The sequence below is a fragment of the Diaporthe batatas genome (assembly GCF_019321695.1).
Source record: "Diaporthe batatas strain CRI 302-4 chromosome Unknown Contig00003, whole genome shotgun sequence".
NCBI classification, from domain to species: domain Eukaryota; kingdom Fungi; phylum Ascomycota; class Sordariomycetes; order Diaporthales; family Diaporthaceae; genus Diaporthe; species Diaporthe batatas.
Genome location: NW_025408550.1, coordinates 4,822,355 through 4,840,328, shown reverse-complemented (window position 1 = coordinate 4,840,328; position 17,974 = coordinate 4,822,355). Strand labels below are relative to the sequence as shown.

Sequence of the window (17,974 nt, the reverse complement as noted above, 5' to 3'; positions counted from 1 at the left end):
CAAATGAAGAATTGATCGAGCCTTGCTAAGGCGGCCATCCATTGGCGCCCTGTTCATCACAGCACGCACACACTCACGCCCACACGCCCACGCATCCGGAATCCTCATCGTCGCGACGCACTCGACACACCCGGCCCTCCTCCAGTATACCCCCACTGCACTGGCCCTGGTTACTTCCCCGAAAATGTTCATCCGAACAAACGTTGCGAGGCAAAACTGCCGACTTGGCCGTTCTATAGCACGACTGTCTAACATATCCGAACCGCGATGCCACCTGCCCGCCACCCAAGCGACGGCCCTGCCTGCAAGCAGCCGCCTTGTCGCCACCAGCTCTTCGTCCCCGCCGCCCTGGCGAAGGTCCTCAGCTAGCCATCCGACCTACTCCCCTGAGCGCGGGCTTGCTACAGTCGTGGGCGATGCCATGAACGCCCAAGGTGAATCCCAGAGAATCTATGATCTCAGGGCTTTCGAGCCGGCCATGGCCACAATCCTACGAGAGCCGACACGGCCGCCACCCGCCCCAAAAACGACCAACAAGGGAATACCGGGCGACTTTGAGACTGCCCTCCCGGTCTTCGACGCCTGCCTGCAAGTTGGAAAGCTGGAGAGGGCTGGGGCAGTCCTGGCGCGTGTCGAAGCGAACGGCCAGGCTAGCCCAGAGGCTCTGATGGACATGAACAACAGATATCTCGAGGCGTGGCTGAAAGACCTCAAGTCAAACCCGGGGCTAGGCAAGGCTGAGGATCTGCATGCCTGGTATGAGCTGCACATCCACGGTGCTCAACTGCCACAGACACCCGACACAGTCGCCTACATGCTGAAGGCATCGCTGTTGACCACCCCCACGACGGAGAACCCGCAAGGTCTGTCGAGATTGGAGAGACTTGTCAAGCGGTACATGGAGATGGTGACTCCGGAACAGGGGCTCAAAGTGCTCTACTGCAACGGCATTTTGAACGACGCCGACGTTGCCACCATAACCAGATTCTATCCCGAGTACAACATCAAATTCCAATACACGGAGGATGATTCACCGAGCCTTGAAGAAATCTCGCCCAACTCCTCCTTCCACACGGGCGACACAGTCGAGGCCACAGGGGACAAAGGCTCCCTGCCAGACGTACTCCCCACACCCCAAAAAGGCATGGGCCTCCACTCGATCAGGGCCACGCTCGATATCTTCCAAAAAATGAGAGACGGCTATGATATATCGACTCTACCCTTCCACGAGAGACGGGAATTCCAGTCACGGCTGGAGCGCGACTGCATCGATGTGGCTGTGGAGCGATGGAGGCAAGAGCACGATGCGCTGTGCCAGAAGGGTCTGGCCACATCTATAACTGCGCCAGCTCTCAACGCCCATGTCTGGACATGGCATCAAGACCTGGAGCGCCGCATCCAGAAGGAGTTTGATGCGATAGCGGAAACAGAGAAGCTGGCCAAGAACGGTGTACAAGACCTCGACCGCTGCGTGTATGGCCCTGTTCTCCAGCAGTCCACGCCCGCACGACTAGCCGCAGTCACCATTATGACCACCATAAGCTCCTTTGCCTTCACAGGGGCCGACAAGGGTCTTTTGACGAGCACCCTGGTGAACCACATCGCGAAGATTGTCGAAGAGGACATCCAGTCCAAGTTACGGGTGGAGAAAGAGCAAAAGGAGGCCCGGAAGGCCAAGGCACATCGACTACTGATGAAGCAACTCGAGTCCATGGGAGGCATCGAGGCTGGCCCAGTGCAGGCTGACAACTTATCGACGCCTGTTACCGATGGACCGTCTCCCGATATTCTTCCATCTACTGTTGCGCCATGGTCGCTATCTATGAAGGCGAAGATCGGGGCGATTCTGCTTTCTTCGCTAGCCGAAGTACTCAGAGTGCCTGTCAGCCGCGAGCATCCCGAGACCAAGGAGACGATAACGGCAATGCAGCCTGGACTGGTGCATACCACACAATTCAGAAAGGGCAGGCGTGTTGGCACAGTCATGCCGCATCCCCGGTTGAGTGAGATGATGCGCGAGGAACCTCGAGGTGATTTCTTGGCAAGACACCTGCCAATGGTTGTTGAGCCGTTGCCTTGGACTGGTTTCGAAAAGGGTGCCTATCAGGAATCCCCGGTACCTATGGTCAGACTCAAGGCCGGCGAGAAAGATCAACGACTGTACGCAGAGGCTGCCATCGCGAAAGGTGACCTGGACCAGGTTGCCAAAGGCCTGGATGTTTTGGGAAGAACAGCATGGCGGATCAACCGACCCGTGTTGGCTGTCTTCCTCGAGGTGTGGAACTCAGGTGAAGCTCTTGCCGATATCCCGCCACTGCACCCGCAGATTCCGGTCCCCAAGGAGCCCGAGCCATCCAGTGACTCCCTCGTGCGGCGCAATTGGATCAAGGAAATCAAGACTGCCCAAAACCTCAAGCAGTCATATCACTCCGTCCGCTGTTTCATGAACTTCCAACTTGAAATTGCAAGAGCATACCGGGACCAGGAATTCTTCTTCCCTCACAACGTCGATTTTCGAGGGAGGGCATACCCCGTCCCGCCATATTTGAACCACATGGGTGCGGATCACGTCCGTGGTCTTCTCAGGTTTTCCAAAGGCAAAGAGCTCGGTGAGCGAGGCCTGGTGTGGCTCAAAGTCCATCTATCAAATGTCTACGGTTACGACAAGGCCAGTCTCAACGACAGGGAAACCTTTACTATGAAGAACCTCGACAACGTTTTTGACTCCGCCCGCAACCCACTCAAGGGTAAGAGATGGTGGCTTGAAGCTGAAGACCCTTGGCAGTGTCTCGCGGCCTGCATGGAGCTCACCGCTGCGCTGGAGTCTCCAGACCCGACCAAGTTCGTCTCGTCCCTCCCAGTACATCAAGACGGAACCTGCAATGGCCTACAGCATTATGCTGCCCTCGGTGGTGACTCGTGGGGCGCTCGTCAAGTCAACCTGATGCCGGGCGACAAACCCGCCGATGTGTATAGCGCTGTGGCCGACATGGTTATCAAAGAGCTCGACGAGGACATGGCGCGCGGGAATGCAATGGCAAAGGCGTTGCATGGGAAGATCAAGCGCAAGGTCGTCAAACAGACTGTGATGACTAATGTCTACGGTGTGACCTTCGCGGGAGCGAAGAAGCAGGTCTTGAAGCAGCTCGACGCTCTCTACCCCGAACTGCGAAAACAGTCAGGCATCGACCCTCCGCTCCTTTCCAGTTATGTAACCACGAAGATCTTCAAGGCTCTATCCACCATGTTCCGAGGAGCTCATGATATCCAGAATTGGCTGGGGGAAATCGGAGGCCGCGTGTGCCGTGCCCTGACGGCGGAGCAGCTCAAGAAGATTGAAGAGCAAGGGCTTGAGCAACCCACAAAAGGCCAAGGCAAAAACACGAGCGAAACCATCCTCTCGATGATGCGATCAACGATCATATGGACGACGCCTCTTCGAATGCCAATTGTCCAGCCATACCGGAAAACTAGCAGCACGGTAATCACAACCTGCATGCAAACCCTCGTGCTTAATAAGCCAGACCGATTCGACCCTGTGAACCGTCGCAAACAACTCCAAGCATTCCCGCCCAACTTCATTCACTCTCTTGATGCCAGCCACATGATCTTGTCTGCGCTGGAGTGTGATGCACTCGGCCTCACGTTCGCAGCGGTGCACGACTCCTTCTGGACGCATGCTGCTGATGTCGATACAATGAACACTGTCCTTCGTGACGCTTTCATTCGCATCCACAGCGAGGATGTTATCAAGCGCCTGGCCTCCGAATTTGAGGTCCGCTACAAAGGAGGCTTGTACATGGCACAAGTCGAAGCGTCCTCGGCGGTGGGCAAGGCCATCTTAAAGTGGCGTAAAACAAACAAGACCACATCATCCACTCTGAGAGCCGAGTTGCTGCTTGAAAAACAGAGGCTTGACCTTCTCAGCTCCCCCAACGTAGCGGACCAGAAGAAGGGCCAGAAGATGGTCACCCCAGGGAAAATCTACGAGGAGTTCGCTTCGGAGCAGGACGTTGTCAAAGAGGATATGGGCGGCACGACACTCGGAAGCCTGTCCGCCACTACCACAAAAGCGAAAAGCGCCACTGCGGAAGAGACCGACGAGCTGGCTGAGGAGGCGGATCTTGATGAGATGGACGGCGAGACGGTCTTAGAGGCTGAGACTGACGCTCCCTCTGCTGAGCCTGACTTCCAGAAGTTTTACACCACTGTGTCACACTTTGAGGAGAAGTTGACCGGGGCACGTCCTAGGACGCAGAAGGTGAAGAAGTACATATCACTTTGGAGCCCGCTCACATTCCCCGACATCCCCGAGAAAGGCGACTTTGACGTCAATAAGTTGAAGGACAGCGCATACTTCTTTTCATGATGAGATCCGAGCAGCAGGCATAGATACCTCCGGAGAGACATACCCTTTCCAAAGCGGGACTTCATTGGGCGGCGTTCTTTAAACGGATCTTTGGCAGATCCAGCATCGGCAGGGCGTTTCTGGTTGAGGCGGACGGACAGGCGGAGGCTGGAACATCGAGGCAAGACTTCCATTGCACATTGTACCATATGATATGATACCAAGGCACAAGACAAAATGAAACATAATGTAGCCTACCGAAGGGAGACACAGAACATGTTTCAAACGCCTACCAGACTGCTCTGGAAATTTGACAAAATTCTTCAGGGTGAGTGGCGAGGTGTGGAGTGTCCAAGTGCAAGATGGACACGAGCACGCGAGTCTAAAGGCACACACTTTCAGTCCTCAAACAGCAACACAGGTTCCGACAGATGTGATGGTATATCAGCCATGGTCTACAACGCTGACCGACTCTTCTATTGTATCATACTTTGGCTGGCTTCTATCTAAAACACCGCTATCACCTGCGAGGCACCATAGATTTCACGCGAGACCGTTTACCGAACAGTCGCGCCCTGCAAGCTCTTGACCTTGCACACGCCACCGGCCTCGGTGACCAGCTTGCCAATACCGGTCTTGCCCTCGAGCTGCTCGACAACGCCGGCGTCAAAAGCGACCTCGAGGGCATCGGTCGTGGTGAAGCCGGGCTGGAACGTCTCCCAGACCTTCTTCTTGGGGTTCAGCTGCTTCTCAGGGTCGCCCTTCCACCCGTCGAAGTAGACGCGCTCGCCGGCCTTGGCATCCGCGGGCGGGTTAACGAGCTCCACGGGGCCCTTGTGGTCGTCAGCCTCGCCCTCCTTGAGTCTGGGGCTCGCGGCGAGCACCATGGCGGACGACTTGATGCCGCGCATCTTGACTGGCTTCAGGTTGCACACGACAACGACCTTGCGGCCCTGCATCTCTTCGAGGGGCACCAGGCCGTTCAGACCTGAGCACACGGTACGCACGACCTGGCCCTCGTACTCGTCCGTGTCGGGTGTGCCCGCCGGGTCGCCCATGGCGATGGTCGAGACGTAGAGGGAGTCGGCCTCGGGGTGCTTGATCGCCTTGAGGATGTGGCCAACCCGAAGGTCAATCAGCGCGGGGGACAAGGGAGCGGCGGGGGCGGGTGGGGGCTTCTGCTGTTTGGGCTGCTTCTCCTTCTTCTCCTTCTTCTTGCCGCCCTCACCCGCAACGGCGCCGACGACAGCATCCTTGAGCTCGGCAGCCTTCTCCTTGGTGCGGTCGACAAGAGTCTTTTGCTCTCCTCCTGCCTCCGCCGCAGCCTTGGCGGCCTTCTCCTTCTTCAGGCGTTCCTTCTCGGCCTTCGCGTCGACAGGCGGCTTCACGTAGAGGATCTCCTCGGCGTCGACCTTGACCTTGTCGGCATCAGGGACGGTGAGGCCGAACAGGGACGAGTTCTGCACGAAGTCGACATGGCGCACGATGTTGGGGTGTCCCTTCTCGCCGGTGCGCTGCTCGGGGGTCCAGCCCTTGACGACGGGGGCGAGGACATTGTAGATCTCGACGTCAGCCTTGGAGGGCTTTGTACCGAGCAGGGTGGTGCGGGAGGCAAGGTGGGTGTTGAGGGCCTCTAGGATGGAGGAGGACTCTGCGCTTGCGGACTTGAGCCGCTCCGAGGTGGTCAACCACTGCTGGATCTCAGCCTCCTCGGTCGGGGTGTATGACTGGGATGCGATGGCGGCCATGATTCTCTTGGCGACGGAGGTGCTTGAAGAGAATCGGCGGGATATCAACACGCTTCGGAGCGCTGGGCGAGATAGGCGAGAGTACAGTTTGGCTGAATCTGCCGAGGATGCGAGACCTCGAGCTTTTGAAGGCAGGGAATTTGGGATTGTTGACAGTGGGATTTCCTGGCGGGGTTACGAACGAAGAAGCAATCCGACTCCAACTGCTGGATTTTTCACAGGTGCTGCTGCCCCTCCCTACAAGCTACCTAGCTTGGCCTAGGTACCTAGGTACCCCTTGCGCCATGTCTGAGATGACTCAGCGGGCGACTTCAATTAAAGAACATCATGCTTTGACGCGTTCAGGTCGCGTCATGACCAGGGTGTGGCTTCGTGTAGCAGCCGCGTGCAGAAATTCCATTATGTCATTCATTTTGATTCCTTTCTTTGCCGTGCCTGGCCTCCATCACCTTACATCCTCACACCGGCACACCCTCCCTTCGATGGACTCAATTAGCTGACCCCACTCTTACTGGTGCACTGCAGACGGGATTTCAGTGCTTTTTTTCCAACTTTTGGTTAGTTTTCAGCTTATCAAACACAATTAATTCGGTGCTCTACATTCTGCATCGTCCTTTGCGCTGTCCATTCCTCCCCCCCTTCCGGACACCACCAAGCAAACTCCACCCTCACCAGTGGCAAACCTACCGTTTCCGTCACTCTTGCGCTCAAAATTTGGCTTCTTGTGTCCACCAAAACTCTCAGCTCCTCAATTGGGCTGCGTGTACTCGTTATTCGCGATGGCTGCAGACACATCTTCCTCCGTCGATAGCACGTCTCCTGCCCCCCAGCCTGATGACTCGCCGCCATCGTCTCCCCCAAGTGATGCAGCCAAAGACGACAGTGTCCCCGACGAGCGATTCCAGCGTGAAGAAGCCAAGGCCTTGGAGCGAAACCTCGAGGCCGAGAGGAAACGCAAGGCGTCTTTGAAACGGAAGAGAAAAGCTATCACCCAAGCTGAGCGGGAGGCAAAAGCAAAAGAACTTGACAAGCTTCTCAAGCAGAGTGCTGCTTTTGCTGATATTCTGCGTGGCAAGACCAACGTTCTGGGTCGGGTTGGCACGGCTCTCGATGGCAAAACACTCGGAGAACACGAACTCGAAATGGCCAAGCAGCCGAAGTGCCTCGTTGGAGGTACCATGCGTGACTACCAACTAGAAGGAGTCACCTGGATGTTTGAGGTGTGCCTTCAGGGCATGAGCGGCATCCTTGCTGACGAGATGGGCTTGGGTAAGCTTTCCATGAGTCTCTACGAAGCGCAAACTGACCCGCACAGGCAAAACCATCCAGACCATCGGCATCATCGCCCTGCTTCGTGAGCAGGAAAACTACCTCGGCCCTCATATTATCATCGCACCTCTCAGTACGCTGTCGAACTGGATTTGTGAATTCAAGAAATGGGCTCCTTCCATTCCCGTCCTCATGTACCACGGCACTCCCAAAGAGCGGGATAATCTTCGCAAGACGAAACTCTTCCCGAACTTGGACAGCAAGGGAAGACCTACAGACCGATTTCCTGTGGTCTGTACTAGTTATGAAATGGTCATTAAAGACAGCTCCTCACTCTCCAGAATTCAATGGGAGTTCATCATTGTGGTAAGCCAGGGTCCTCACAACGCTAAAGGCCGTCGCTGAATTAAATGTAGGACGAGGGCCACCGTTTGAAGAACGCCGAGGCTCGTCTGTTTCAGGAAATCTGCAAGTTCCGTAGTGCGACTCGTTTCCTCATCACAGGCACGCCTCTGCAGAACAACCTGAAGGAGCTCTGGTCGTTGCTTCACTTTCTGATGCCCAAGATTTTTACTGACTGGGAAGCTTTCGAGACCTGGTTCGATTTTAGCGACCTTCAGGACGAGGAAGGGACGGAGCAGTTCATTCAGGACGAGACCAAACAAGATCTGGTGAAGAAGATTCACACGGTGCTGCAACCTCTGCTGCTCCGTCGAGTCAAAGCCGATGTCGCCAACTATCTCCCCAAGAAACGTGAATACGTCCTGTACGCTCCAATGACGAAAGAGCAAACAGACTTGTACAATATTATAACCGACAAGAAGGCCGACACTAGGGCCTATCTCGAGCAGAAGGTGGTAGAGAGGCTGACCGGGACGACGAACACGCCGGCCGCTTCTAGGAAAGGCACCCCGAGCTCGTCAACATCAGGGAGTGCCGTCAAGACGGAAAGAGAGGCCGGCAATGACTTTGCTGTAAAGCCTCCCTCTTCTGAAAAGAATGCGTTCTCGCTGTTAATGGGGCAGCCGGCAAAGCGAGGCAGGCCGCCCAAGAACACGGCCAAGCCGAATGGCAATGCCACGAAGCGAAAGGAGCCGCCTACATTGGAAGTATCGACTCGAAAGACTGCGCGACCCACGGACAACTCCACTCCAGCTCAGTCGGCTAGGAGCCGGAAGCGCAAAGTCACTAGGCGTTCGTTGAAGCTGAATGAGTCTGATGATGATGATCTTTCTGATGACGAGTTTGAGGCGAAGCTTGCAAACGAATATGCTGAACACGACGAGTCCGAGGCTATACGTACGCCAGCCTCTGCAGAAGAGATGGAACGTGCTCTCACACTCGAGGCCGCAAAGAAAGAAATCTCGCAAAAAAAGCTCGGAAACGACCTGATGCAATTGCGGCTCACATGCAATTCCCCACACAACTTTTTCAACCCTTGGGAGAATGCGGAAGACATCGATGAGAGTATTGTGACCTCATCGGGCAAGATGCTACTTCTGGACCGCCTTCTGCCTGCGCTTTTCGAGAGAGGCAGTAAGGTCCTGATCTTTTCCCAGTTCTCGACACAACTGGACATCCTCTGGGATTACTGTGCGGAACTTCGAGGCTGGAAAACCTGCCGCATCAGTGGCAGCGTCTCGCAGCCCGACCGTCAGGCCCAAATTGAGGAATTCAACACCAATCCAGACTGCAAATTGTTCATATTGACTACACGCGCAGGAGGCCAAGGCATAAACTTGGCCAGTGCGGACACAGTCATCCTCTTCGACTCGGACTGGAACCCACAGCAGGATCTACAAGCTCAGGATCGTGCTCACCGGATCGGCCAAAAGCGACCGGTCATTGTGTATCGACTAGCGACAAAGGGCACAGTGGAGGAGGATCTTCTCATGAGTGCCGACGCTAAACGGCGTCTCGAGAAGCTTGTGATTCGGAAGGGTAGTTTCAAGAACATGGGCCAGAAGAAGGAGGCCAACGAGGGTCTGGACAAGGAGACCATGCGGTCTCTCCTGCTCAAGGACGGAGAGGTGTTCAAGTTCTCAGGTGATAAGACCATCATCAGCGATACTGATCTGGAAATATTGTGCGACAGGTACGTTGAGTTATTCATCACTTTTCGACTGTTCTTGGCCGTGGATGCTTACACGTCATATAGGAGTGACGCAGCATATGACCGAGCTGCGGCCGGTGCCGGCAACGCAGACGGCTTCACAGTCGTTGAAACCCGTGCCAACGGTCTCGTCACCAAGGGCTGACGAGACGACTGGGCCAGACTCAGTGGTTCCATCACTGCTATCACGGCTCTTGTATCATTACAGATGGCTGCGCCCCACTTTTCGGCTCAGTGGGCTGTGACCTCTTTTCCTGGGCATCAGACTTCGTCAATCCATCCGAAACAATGACGAATAGTACCTCAGCACCCATAGGCTGGGAGAACATTGTTTCAATCACTGACCAGAAAACCTCTGCTGGCGTGAGACCTGGGGAAGGTGGCCCCAAATGCCTCGGAGAATGTCTGTCTTGTTGGCCTCGGCGTTCTGACCTCAGCTTCAAGAACCATGTTGCATCGCGGCTTTGTGTGAAAGTTTGGTGGTTCTCACACCTGCAATTTGTTTCTCGCCTTTTTTGTAGGCGTCTGCGCAATCTCGGCTAGAGTGTGTCCTCTCAACATCATTCATAATTTTGAACTTGTCAACAAGTTCTGATCGATGTCTCCATAGCACTGCACTGGCCCGATGGCTTTGTTCTTTAGCATACACAGTATGTCGCCGATAGACGGGCTTGTGCGTTGTTGGCTCTCAAAAGTAATTTATTTTGTTGTGGTAGCGTTACCAACAACCATCTGATTTGGAAGGAGCATGCAGGTGCAAAATGGCTGGAGAATAGTCAAAATGGATGTTTTGCGCCGTTGCATTGCATCGCATGAAAGTTTGTTAGATGTAGGATAAGTTTATGAACATATGCTGCAATGGCTGTTATAGACGTGAATGAATGTGTAATTCTACCCTATGGTAGTCTCCCTTTAGTAGACGCACAGTACACTGCCCGGGTGGTTGCAAACTTCTGTAGTCCTCGATGTTCCACTAGCTAGTGGCCTCTTTCAGAATCTAGAGTGCCCGAGGATCGTACATGAGTACGCTCACAAGTCCGATGCATTCTATTTCACCATTCCTCCCTGTTTACACACTGGCGGGCCCACGGTCGATGTGAGATGAACCACCAAAGGACGGTGGAGACGACATTTAATATCTCACTTACATAACGTGCATCCAAGTCTTTATTTTCTTGCGAATCTCTGTGGCGACAAAGTACTCAGTGCACTATGGATTCGTGCACTGTTTGTGTCCCACAGCTTTGACTGCTGCCGAAGCTGAGCTGCACCTTCTGGTTCGCTTTGAGTGCGGCAAGAAAGTTGTTCTGCATATTTTCTCTGCACGTATGCCCGTACCCTGGGCGGCAACCGGCTCGTCAGCCTGGGATGGTAACTACCTGAGTACTTGGGCTCAGGGTATGGAGGTGCATGGGGGCAGATGAAAAGAGACGATTCTGCTTGTACACAATACACACCCACCATTGCGGCTGGATGAACTAATTGTAATTGGTATAAGTGGGCCAAGTATTTCTTCAAACGCTGGCCACATACATTTTATATGTATGGGGATTAAAAACGAAACCACATAAGTGAGCCAAATGACAGCTTTCGGAATTTGTAGAGAAAATTTCAATTGATTGAACCTGACACCCGGTGTGGCTTCTGTGTCCCAGCTCATCTCCCTCCCAACGGACTCAGAACTCTACTACTGCTTGAGATTATGGATTGGCTCACGATTGAACTGTGTCTGATTCTCTAAAGAGAAATGCCATAAGCCTGGTTGGGGTGTGCAGGATTCTTTTACTTGCCGACCCCAGTCTTGTCCCCAGTCTAGCAAAATCAGGCTGCTGGACGACTTTTAGAAGATGAGGTGCATTGTGATGTGTTCTTGCAGATCTTCTTTTTTCACATATTGAAGGCCACAATTCAGCTTGTGTCTAAGTCTAGAGCATTGGAATTTTGCACAGTAGTGTTCCAAGATTGGTACACAGCAAGTCCGTCTCTGATCGTAACACAATGGCAAGCTGGACTCATGGCAGTCAAGGTGACCTCGGACGAAAAGCGATTGGGCTATTTTGAAAACGCTGCTGGGAACTGCTTTAGAAGCCCCCCAGCCATGCAAAAATCTAACAACTTTGCGCCGCCATGAGCTTTGGAGTCCCCACAAACTCTCCCAGGCACACACCTTCACATTACCACCAACGAGTGACTTGAGTCTGACGACGACGATCTGATTCAATTCTTCTCTTGCCAACATCTGGAGGTACTCGCTATAGTTAGACCTTCTCAGACTTGTTGTCGCTTACGGCATTCTGTTCACTTACAAATCTTGTTCGATCTGCCGCAGCCCTCCGATTCTCATTTCCAAAGGAGACCCCGACGATGGCCCTCAATCTGACACCCCAGGAGCTCCAGAACCTTCAAAGGCTCCAGTACCTTCAAAGACTCCATCGAGCCCAGCAGATCCAGCAATCGGCAGCAACCAACGGTCCTGGCGCACGCGGCGCGCACCCACGCCAACGGGGCAGACACGCGGCGCCTGGAGGCGACCCCACCCGACGAATGCTCGACGAGGTCGGCCGTGCCAACCAGCAGAACCGCCGCGCCTTCAAGGCCTGGTGGCGCCAATACGGCCAGAACCTACGGGACAAGCTGGCGCGGGACTGTGCCAGGATGTCGGGCGAGGTGCAGCGCTACGGGGTGTCCCGGCCGGAGTGGTTCATCATCGAGTCGAGCCGCGACCAGCTGCAGCACCTCATCCAGGGCCTCCTGGACGCGCAGAAGCTGGCCCTGTTTGACCTTGCAGTGGCGCGCCAGGCGGAGAGGGGGGACATCACTGGCGACAAGGTCGCCGTCTTCAACACGGTCAGTGGCAGGCAGAGGGACATGCCGCTGGTTGTTGCCTAGTCGGTGACCGACTTTGGTCGATGGCGTTGGGCGTGACGATGAACCAGTGGCGGGGGTTTGGGTGGCCGGGACTGTTGGGCTTTGGTGGATGGAAGTCTATGTCGCACAGCATCCGATCGCTCCATGATCAAATGTTGCCACATGGCAATGTGGGAGCAGCAGCAAGGATCTCGCGTTGCAAAGACTAGTCCGGAAGGGCCAGTAGATTCATTGCACGGCTCAGTGGAGACGACAAAATAATAATAATAATAATAACATACGGCTTCGAAGAGCCTTCTACGCCAACTCCGTTCTCAGCGCTACTTGATCCACGCCGTCATCTCCCAAAATTGTCAAGGTATTCCACTCCAGCGTCCAGTGCCAGCCCGAAGCTTGCTTCAGATGGCAACGCGCGGGTGAAATTTGACATTCAGGTCTGGTTTCTTCCATAGGATGTAGTTCTTACAAGCCGAGTTCCAATCCGGGATGTCTGAAGCCAACTCGAGATCAAAGGCCCACAACAACTTGGCCACAGATACTCGCATTTCCATGTAAGCGAGGTTGATACCAAGACATCCCCGCGGCCCGGACGAAAAAGGTTGGAAGGCCCGCCTGTCGTCCCCAGTGAAGCCTGCGCCCACCCAGCGCTCCGGCCGGAAAGACAGTGGGTCGCGCCAGTATCGGGGGTCAAAAGCCATAGCGTAGTTCTCATTGGCCACTGTGGTTCCCTCGGGGACAAAGTGGCCGTCAATGACCGCTCCCGGGCAGTCGCGAGGCAGGCCAAAGGAGAGGGGAGGGAACACCCGAAGCCCCTCCTCCAGACAGCCATGGAGATATGGTAATTCGGCAGTAGAGTCGCCCGTGATGTCACCAAGAGAGCGGAATGCTCCTCGGATCTCGTCAGTGAGCTGGACGAGGCACGATGGGTTCTTCAAGAGGTACCAGGTAAGACCCGACAAGGCCGTGGCGGTGGTCTCTGACCCGGCAATGATCAATGTGTCTGCGTTTCCCATCAATGCACTCTCCGTCAGGGTCCCATTCTTGATGAGATGATCGAAAAAGTCGTGGCGCCCCAAGCTGCCGCGGTCGATACGCCTCCTGGCCTTGTCCCTGCTCATCTGAATGTGCTTGTAATGGTTCTCGGCCGTGCGTTTTGAGAAGAAACAGCGCAGGAACAGTGGCCCAAGCATGGGGCCTAGGTTTCGTGCTGCCCTTTTCGCGGCACCGTACATCAGATAGTCGAAGTTCAGGCTGACCCCGTGGCTCGAGGCCGCGGAAAGACAGCCAAAGGGCTCGCCAAACGCCAAGTCGCCTGTGAGGGAGGTCAGAGACTCAAGGCCGCGCTAGAAGGCAAAGCTAGTGAGAGTAGGAAGGAGTGCCCACCAATGACATCGAAGGTGAGCCAGTTCCAAATCTCAGTGGCGTTCACAGGTATGCTGCCGCCGGCACCCAGCACATTGAGCTGCCTGAGGAGGAGATCCACGTAGAGGTGGACGACATCCTCCTGGTCCCGGAGGGCACGGGCACTAAACGCATGCGAGAGTGTCCTCCTCTGCTCGGCGTGGGCGACGGGGTCGCGGACCCTCACGATGCGTGGCTCGTCTGCCTCGTACCATTTTGTCTTGAGGAACCTCTTCTTGCCGTGGGTGACATGGCCGTATATATCACGGTATGACTGTGGGGTCGCAAAAGACAACGAGTTGGGGCCCACACGGACAACGTCGCCTGGGGAGGAAGAGCCAAGTCAGCATGGGGCGGCGTCTGCTAGTGCAAGGGCCACACACCGTACTTTCGATGGAGGTCAGTCATGATGAAACACTGGCGGCCAGTGAAGGAAATGCACAACTGCCAAAGCTGTGTAACAGCAGCAAGCCTCGGGCCGGGGTATTTGGCCAGGGGGTGGAAGAAGAGCAGATGCGCGCATCTTGCCAGCACGTATATCGTGACCTGCCCGGGGCTGTCAACAGCGGTTCATATGCCAGCACGGCATCATGCCGAGGCCCAGGTTTCTCCCGACAGGGACTTACAGTGACCAGTCCAAGCAGGCAAATGCTGCTTGGAGATAGGGTTCTGACCTGGAGGATCGGGGACATTTCGTGAGGGAGTACGGGGTAGTCGGCGAAAGCACAGGTGAGGGAGGGGGTGATGGGCGCGGCGGGTCAACGGGCGCGCGAGGAGGCATAGCAACATTGTTATATAGCCCATAGCCCATAGCCCATAGCCCATAGACACGGGGAGGGAGTCGGTGGAGAGAGTCAGCTCCAAGCAGCAGGGCCGAAGACTGCATAAGCTGCCACGCCACCTGGCTTGGGAGGCAAGGAGGCTGGCTCTGACCCAAGCGGCTGGCCATGCACCATGCACCATGCACAATGCATGATGCTGGAAGATGCCGTACTTGCCTACTTGCCCCCTCGTCGCATCTCTACACGAACGGAACCGACGCGGAGCCGAGCAGGTGCTTGTGGACGGGGAAGTGCGGTGCCTGCATGGAGAGGATCACTGTTCCCGCCCATCCTCCCTTCCTCCTGACAGACCATGGCTAGCGCCTGTCCCATGTCCATGTCCCACAGGCGACCTCTGGTGGGCGCGGGGAACGGCGTCGAGACTCTCTGAAGGATGGCTGTGGCGTCTCAGCGCCGAGGAGCTGGGCGACGTTGTGCCAGAGTCTGGCAGACCGCTGTGATCAAAGTCGACAGGAGAATGCGAGCGGGCAGGACGCAGGTCGGCAGCCAGATGTTGATATGCAGGTTGTTAGTGTTCCGTACCCAGACAACTAGAGCACTAACCCGCCCGAGGGCAAGGGGCCAGCCCCGGTCGCTAGGGCGCTAATGATAATAAGCGATGCGCCATGCCGAAAGCCTCGACGGCGTGCGGCAGGGACGAACCGCGTCTGCGTTTTTTTCCCCTGGTGTAGACTAGACTACTCCGTACACGGTACTGCTCGCTGCCGGTGCGACTGTTGCTACTGCTGCAGCTGGCTAAGATGCGCCCAGGAAGCCCTCTTCCCCTCTGACCCTCGACGCGCCCTGCGCCCTGCGCCCTGCCCTGCCCTGCCCTGCCCTGCCCCCAGTTCCTGACTTGACTTGAGAATGGCCAGGAAGAAGAACAAGCAGACAAACGAGACCCCAGGCGGGGGCAATGCCAGCCCCAGCAGCGCCATCGTCGCGCCCCTTGTTCCGCTGCAGGACGGGCCCGCGCCAGCCCTCAAGAAAGACATGAAAGACGTCGTCGCCAGCTCCAGCTCCAGCTCCAGCTCCAGCTCCAGGCCCAGGCCCCTTGCGCCTGCGCTGCCCCAGCCGCCAGCATCGCCTGCCCTGATCATCTGTCGCAACAAGTCAGTCGTGCCCTCGTTGCCCTTGCCCTTGCTGGCCCGTCCCGTCGCAGCACACTCGCGATGCGCCTCGCGATGCGCCCTTGGCCAATTGCTGACCAGCCGAAACCCCCAGGCACTGGCGCTACATCTCCTCCTTCCACGGGCCATGGCTGCAGCTCCCCCACGAGATCCTCGAGACCCTCGTCCACATCAACTACAACACCCCCCGCCCCCGCCCAATCGACCCCGCCGTCTTCTACGACCTGGTCAAGATCCGCAGGCTCGTCGATGATGCCACCGACCTCGCCGTGCGCGCCGCAAGTGGCGTTGTGTCGCTCAACAGCCTGAACAACTCCCACCCTGCGGCGGCCCTGGGGCTCGGCTTTGGCGGCGGCAACCAGCCAAAGCTAAGCCCAGAGCGCAAACACAAGCTGCGGGAACAGGCCACCCAGAAACTGGCAAGGGCATACCGCCTCGACGAGATAGCATGCAGTGTGGCCACCATGCAGAGCGCATCCGCCCTCGAGGACGTCGCCAGCCTGGTGCTCAAGAGAGACCCAAACAACCTCGATGCCAAGTACGTCCACTTTTTCCATGAGAAGATCCCCAGCCGCCAGCTGGCCGAGTCCACAAGCCTGGACACCCTCAACCACGTCATTTCAGGACAACAATCCCAAGGCGAACCCCTGCGGACCCGCGCCACCGTGCGCGTCTTCAAGGAGGACTACGATGGTGCCGCCAGGGACCTGACCGAGGCCCTGCAGGTCTTCCGCGCCCACAGGGCCCACGGCATGCCCGGTAAGTCGACGGACCTCCAAGTCGCCGAGCCCGGCGCCCGGCGCCTGGACGTCAGGCTGGACGAGGACCAGCAGCCAAGCAGCCTGGAGATACAACTCTTGTTTGCACGCGCCGGTGTTTATCTGAGCATAGCTTGTTTGCACGTGAATGACGCCTTGCTGCCAATACCACACGCGACAGGCGCGACAGGCGGCGCCGGAGGCCAGCCGCATGTGCCAGAAGGGGCAGGGCCGGGCACGTCAACGCCCGCCGCGGACGTGCCACCCCCGGACCTTACCCCGGCAGACAAGGAGTCCCAGAGGCGCGTGCTCGAGGCCAGGAAGACGGTCAAGTCGAATGCCAAGAAGGCGTTGCGGGACTACATGGCCTACCTGTCCAACTTTGACTACTCTCCGAATCTGCCCACGGACATTGCCGAGGATTTCACCAGGAAGGTGAAGGCCGGCAAGAACAAGGGCAGGCGGGCCCCGTCTCACATGCGCAGTGACTCTCCTAGTGGTGAAATCGCCCACACCGTATACACGCTGAACGAGCTCTTCGCGGCAACGCCTCCGGGGGACCTCCCACCCTACCCTCCTGTGGACATCACCCTGGCCGGCCCAGCGCCAGGCACAGACGCCACATATGTCGGCACCACCATGGAGCTGGTCACATATCACCCGCTCATGACCGACACCCTGCATTCCTTGCTGCTGTGCCACGTCCTCGTACAAACCTCGACAAAGGAGCTGCAGCGCCACGCCTACATGGTGGCACGCCTCGCGAGGCTCGCAGACGGCTACCCCATGTTTCAGGCGAGCCGGAGCCCAGCCCGCGCAGACTGGATCGAGGTCCTCCGTAGGGGCGACAACTGGGTCGGCCTCGCTGTCCCATGGGAGAGCCTGTGCGCAGCCGCGCCGCTGTATCCCGGGCAGAGCTCTCAGAACAGCAGCGCCAGCCCAAAGGTGCAGCAGGGCCAGAAGGCCCTCCCGGCCCCCGAGGCGGCGGGGGAGGCCAGGAAGGACATTGGCGATGAGGACCGTGAGAGGATTAACCAGCAGGCTCTGATGCGCGCCATCGAGGATGACCGAGTCGGTGACGAGGCAACCCTGCGCGCGGCCATCAGCGCACACCGGAAGCGCGCCGAGGACGACCTGAGGGCGGAGCGGATGGACGGCGGAGGCGGCGGCGGCGGCGAAGCCAACGGCGTCATCGTCCCTGTCGCCAACGACCCCAAGCCCGCCTCGCCGGCCCCTCTGGACACCGGCAGCGACAAGGCCCCCTCGTCGGCCTCGTCCAGCGGAAGGCCCCCTTCGCCCGGCACGGCCCACCGCCGCTGGGCGATGGACGAGGGTCGTGAGTACCCGATCCTGACGGAGCGCGCCTCGGCTGTGGCGCGTTGGCTCCGTGAGGCGCCTCCCGGGGCCGGCGGCAGCGGCCACTCCAAGAAGAAGAAGAAGCCAGCCGTCGCTGCTGCTTGAGACGCGGCTGTATACATACAATGCGCGTAGAATTTCAAGACATTGTTGAAAACAACC

At 56.9% G+C, this 17,974-nt stretch overlaps 6 protein-coding genes across 6 annotated transcripts; 4 read left to right on the top strand and 2 right to left on the bottom strand.

Annotated features, from left to right (window-relative positions):
- Positions 1-184: 184 nt before the first annotated feature.
- Positions 185-4,369, top strand: KVR01_002066 (DNA-directed RNA polymerase; the record flags this gene model as incomplete). Its single annotated transcript, XM_044786036.1, has 1 exon — positions 185-4,369. The coding sequence occupies one exon, from the start codon at positions 185-187 to the stop codon at positions 4,367-4,369; it is 4,185 nt and encodes a 1,394-aa protein (XP_044647081.1).
- A 536-nt stretch (positions 4,370-4,905) lies between these two features.
- KVR01_003738 (uncharacterized protein) lies at positions 4,906-6,096 on the bottom strand (the record flags this gene model as incomplete). Its single annotated transcript, XM_044783768.1, has 1 exon — positions 4,906-6,096. One exon carries the CDS (start codon positions 6,094-6,096, stop codon positions 4,906-4,908), a length of 1,191 nt encoding a protein of 396 aa, XP_044648753.1.
- Positions 6,097-6,534: 438 nt separating this feature from the next.
- Positions 6,535-10,249, top strand: KVR01_002188 (uncharacterized protein). Its single transcript, XM_044782596.1, has 4 exons — positions 6,535-7,365; positions 7,412-7,731; positions 7,782-9,460; positions 9,524-10,249. The coding sequence occupies exons 1-4, from the start codon at positions 6,876-6,878 to the stop codon at positions 9,621-9,623; spliced, it is 2,589 nt and encodes an 862-aa protein (XP_044647203.1). The 5' UTR covers positions 6,535-6,875; the 3' UTR covers positions 9,624-10,249.
- A 1,385-nt stretch (positions 10,250-11,634) lies between these two features.
- KVR01_002184 (uncharacterized protein) lies at positions 11,635-12,367 on the top strand (the record flags this gene model as incomplete). The annotated part of the gene is made up of 1 exon (XM_044786082.1): positions 11,635-12,367. Exon 1 carries the CDS (start codon positions 11,843-11,845, stop codon positions 12,365-12,367), a length of 525 nt encoding a protein of 174 aa, XP_044647199.1. The 5' UTR covers positions 11,635-11,842.
- Positions 12,368-12,744: 377 nt separating this feature from the next.
- Positions 12,745-14,439, bottom strand: KVR01_003890 (uncharacterized protein; the record flags this gene model as incomplete). The annotated part of the gene is made up of 5 exons (XM_044781914.1): positions 12,745-13,161; positions 13,261-13,658; positions 13,730-14,071; positions 14,131-14,293; positions 14,374-14,439. The coding sequence occupies 5 exons, from the start codon at positions 14,437-14,439 to the stop codon at positions 12,745-12,747; spliced, it is 1,386 nt and encodes a 461-aa protein (XP_044648905.1).
- An 837-nt stretch (positions 14,440-15,276) lies between these two features.
- Positions 15,277-17,972, top strand: KVR01_003509 (uncharacterized protein). Its single transcript, XM_044795072.1, has 2 exons — positions 15,277-15,680; positions 15,793-17,972. Exons 1-2 carry the CDS (start codon positions 15,436-15,438, stop codon positions 17,915-17,917), a joined length of 2,370 nt encoding a protein of 789 aa, XP_044648524.1. The 5' UTR covers positions 15,277-15,435; the 3' UTR covers positions 17,918-17,972.
- Positions 17,973-17,974: the final 2 nt, after the last annotated feature.

Coding starts and splice junctions, on each gene's coding strand:
- KVR01_002188 (XM_044782596.1), top strand. CDS start 6,876: ATGGCTGCAGACACATCTTCCTCCGTCGATAGCACGTCTCCTGCCCCC. Junction 7,732..7,781: donor AATGGGAGTTCATCATTGTG/GTAAGCCAGGGT, acceptor AATTAAATGTAG/GACGAGGGCCACCGTTTGAA. Junction 9,461..9,523: donor CTGGAAATATTGTGCGACAG/GTACGTTGAGTT, acceptor CACGTCATATAG/GAGTGACGCAGCATATGACC.
- KVR01_003509 (XM_044795072.1), top strand. CDS start 15,436: ATGGCCAGGAAGAAGAACAAGCAGACAAACGAGACCCCAGGCGGGGGC. Junction 15,681..15,792: donor CTGATCATCTGTCGCAACAA/GTCAGTCGTGCC, acceptor CGAAACCCCCAG/GCACTGGCGCTACATCTCCT.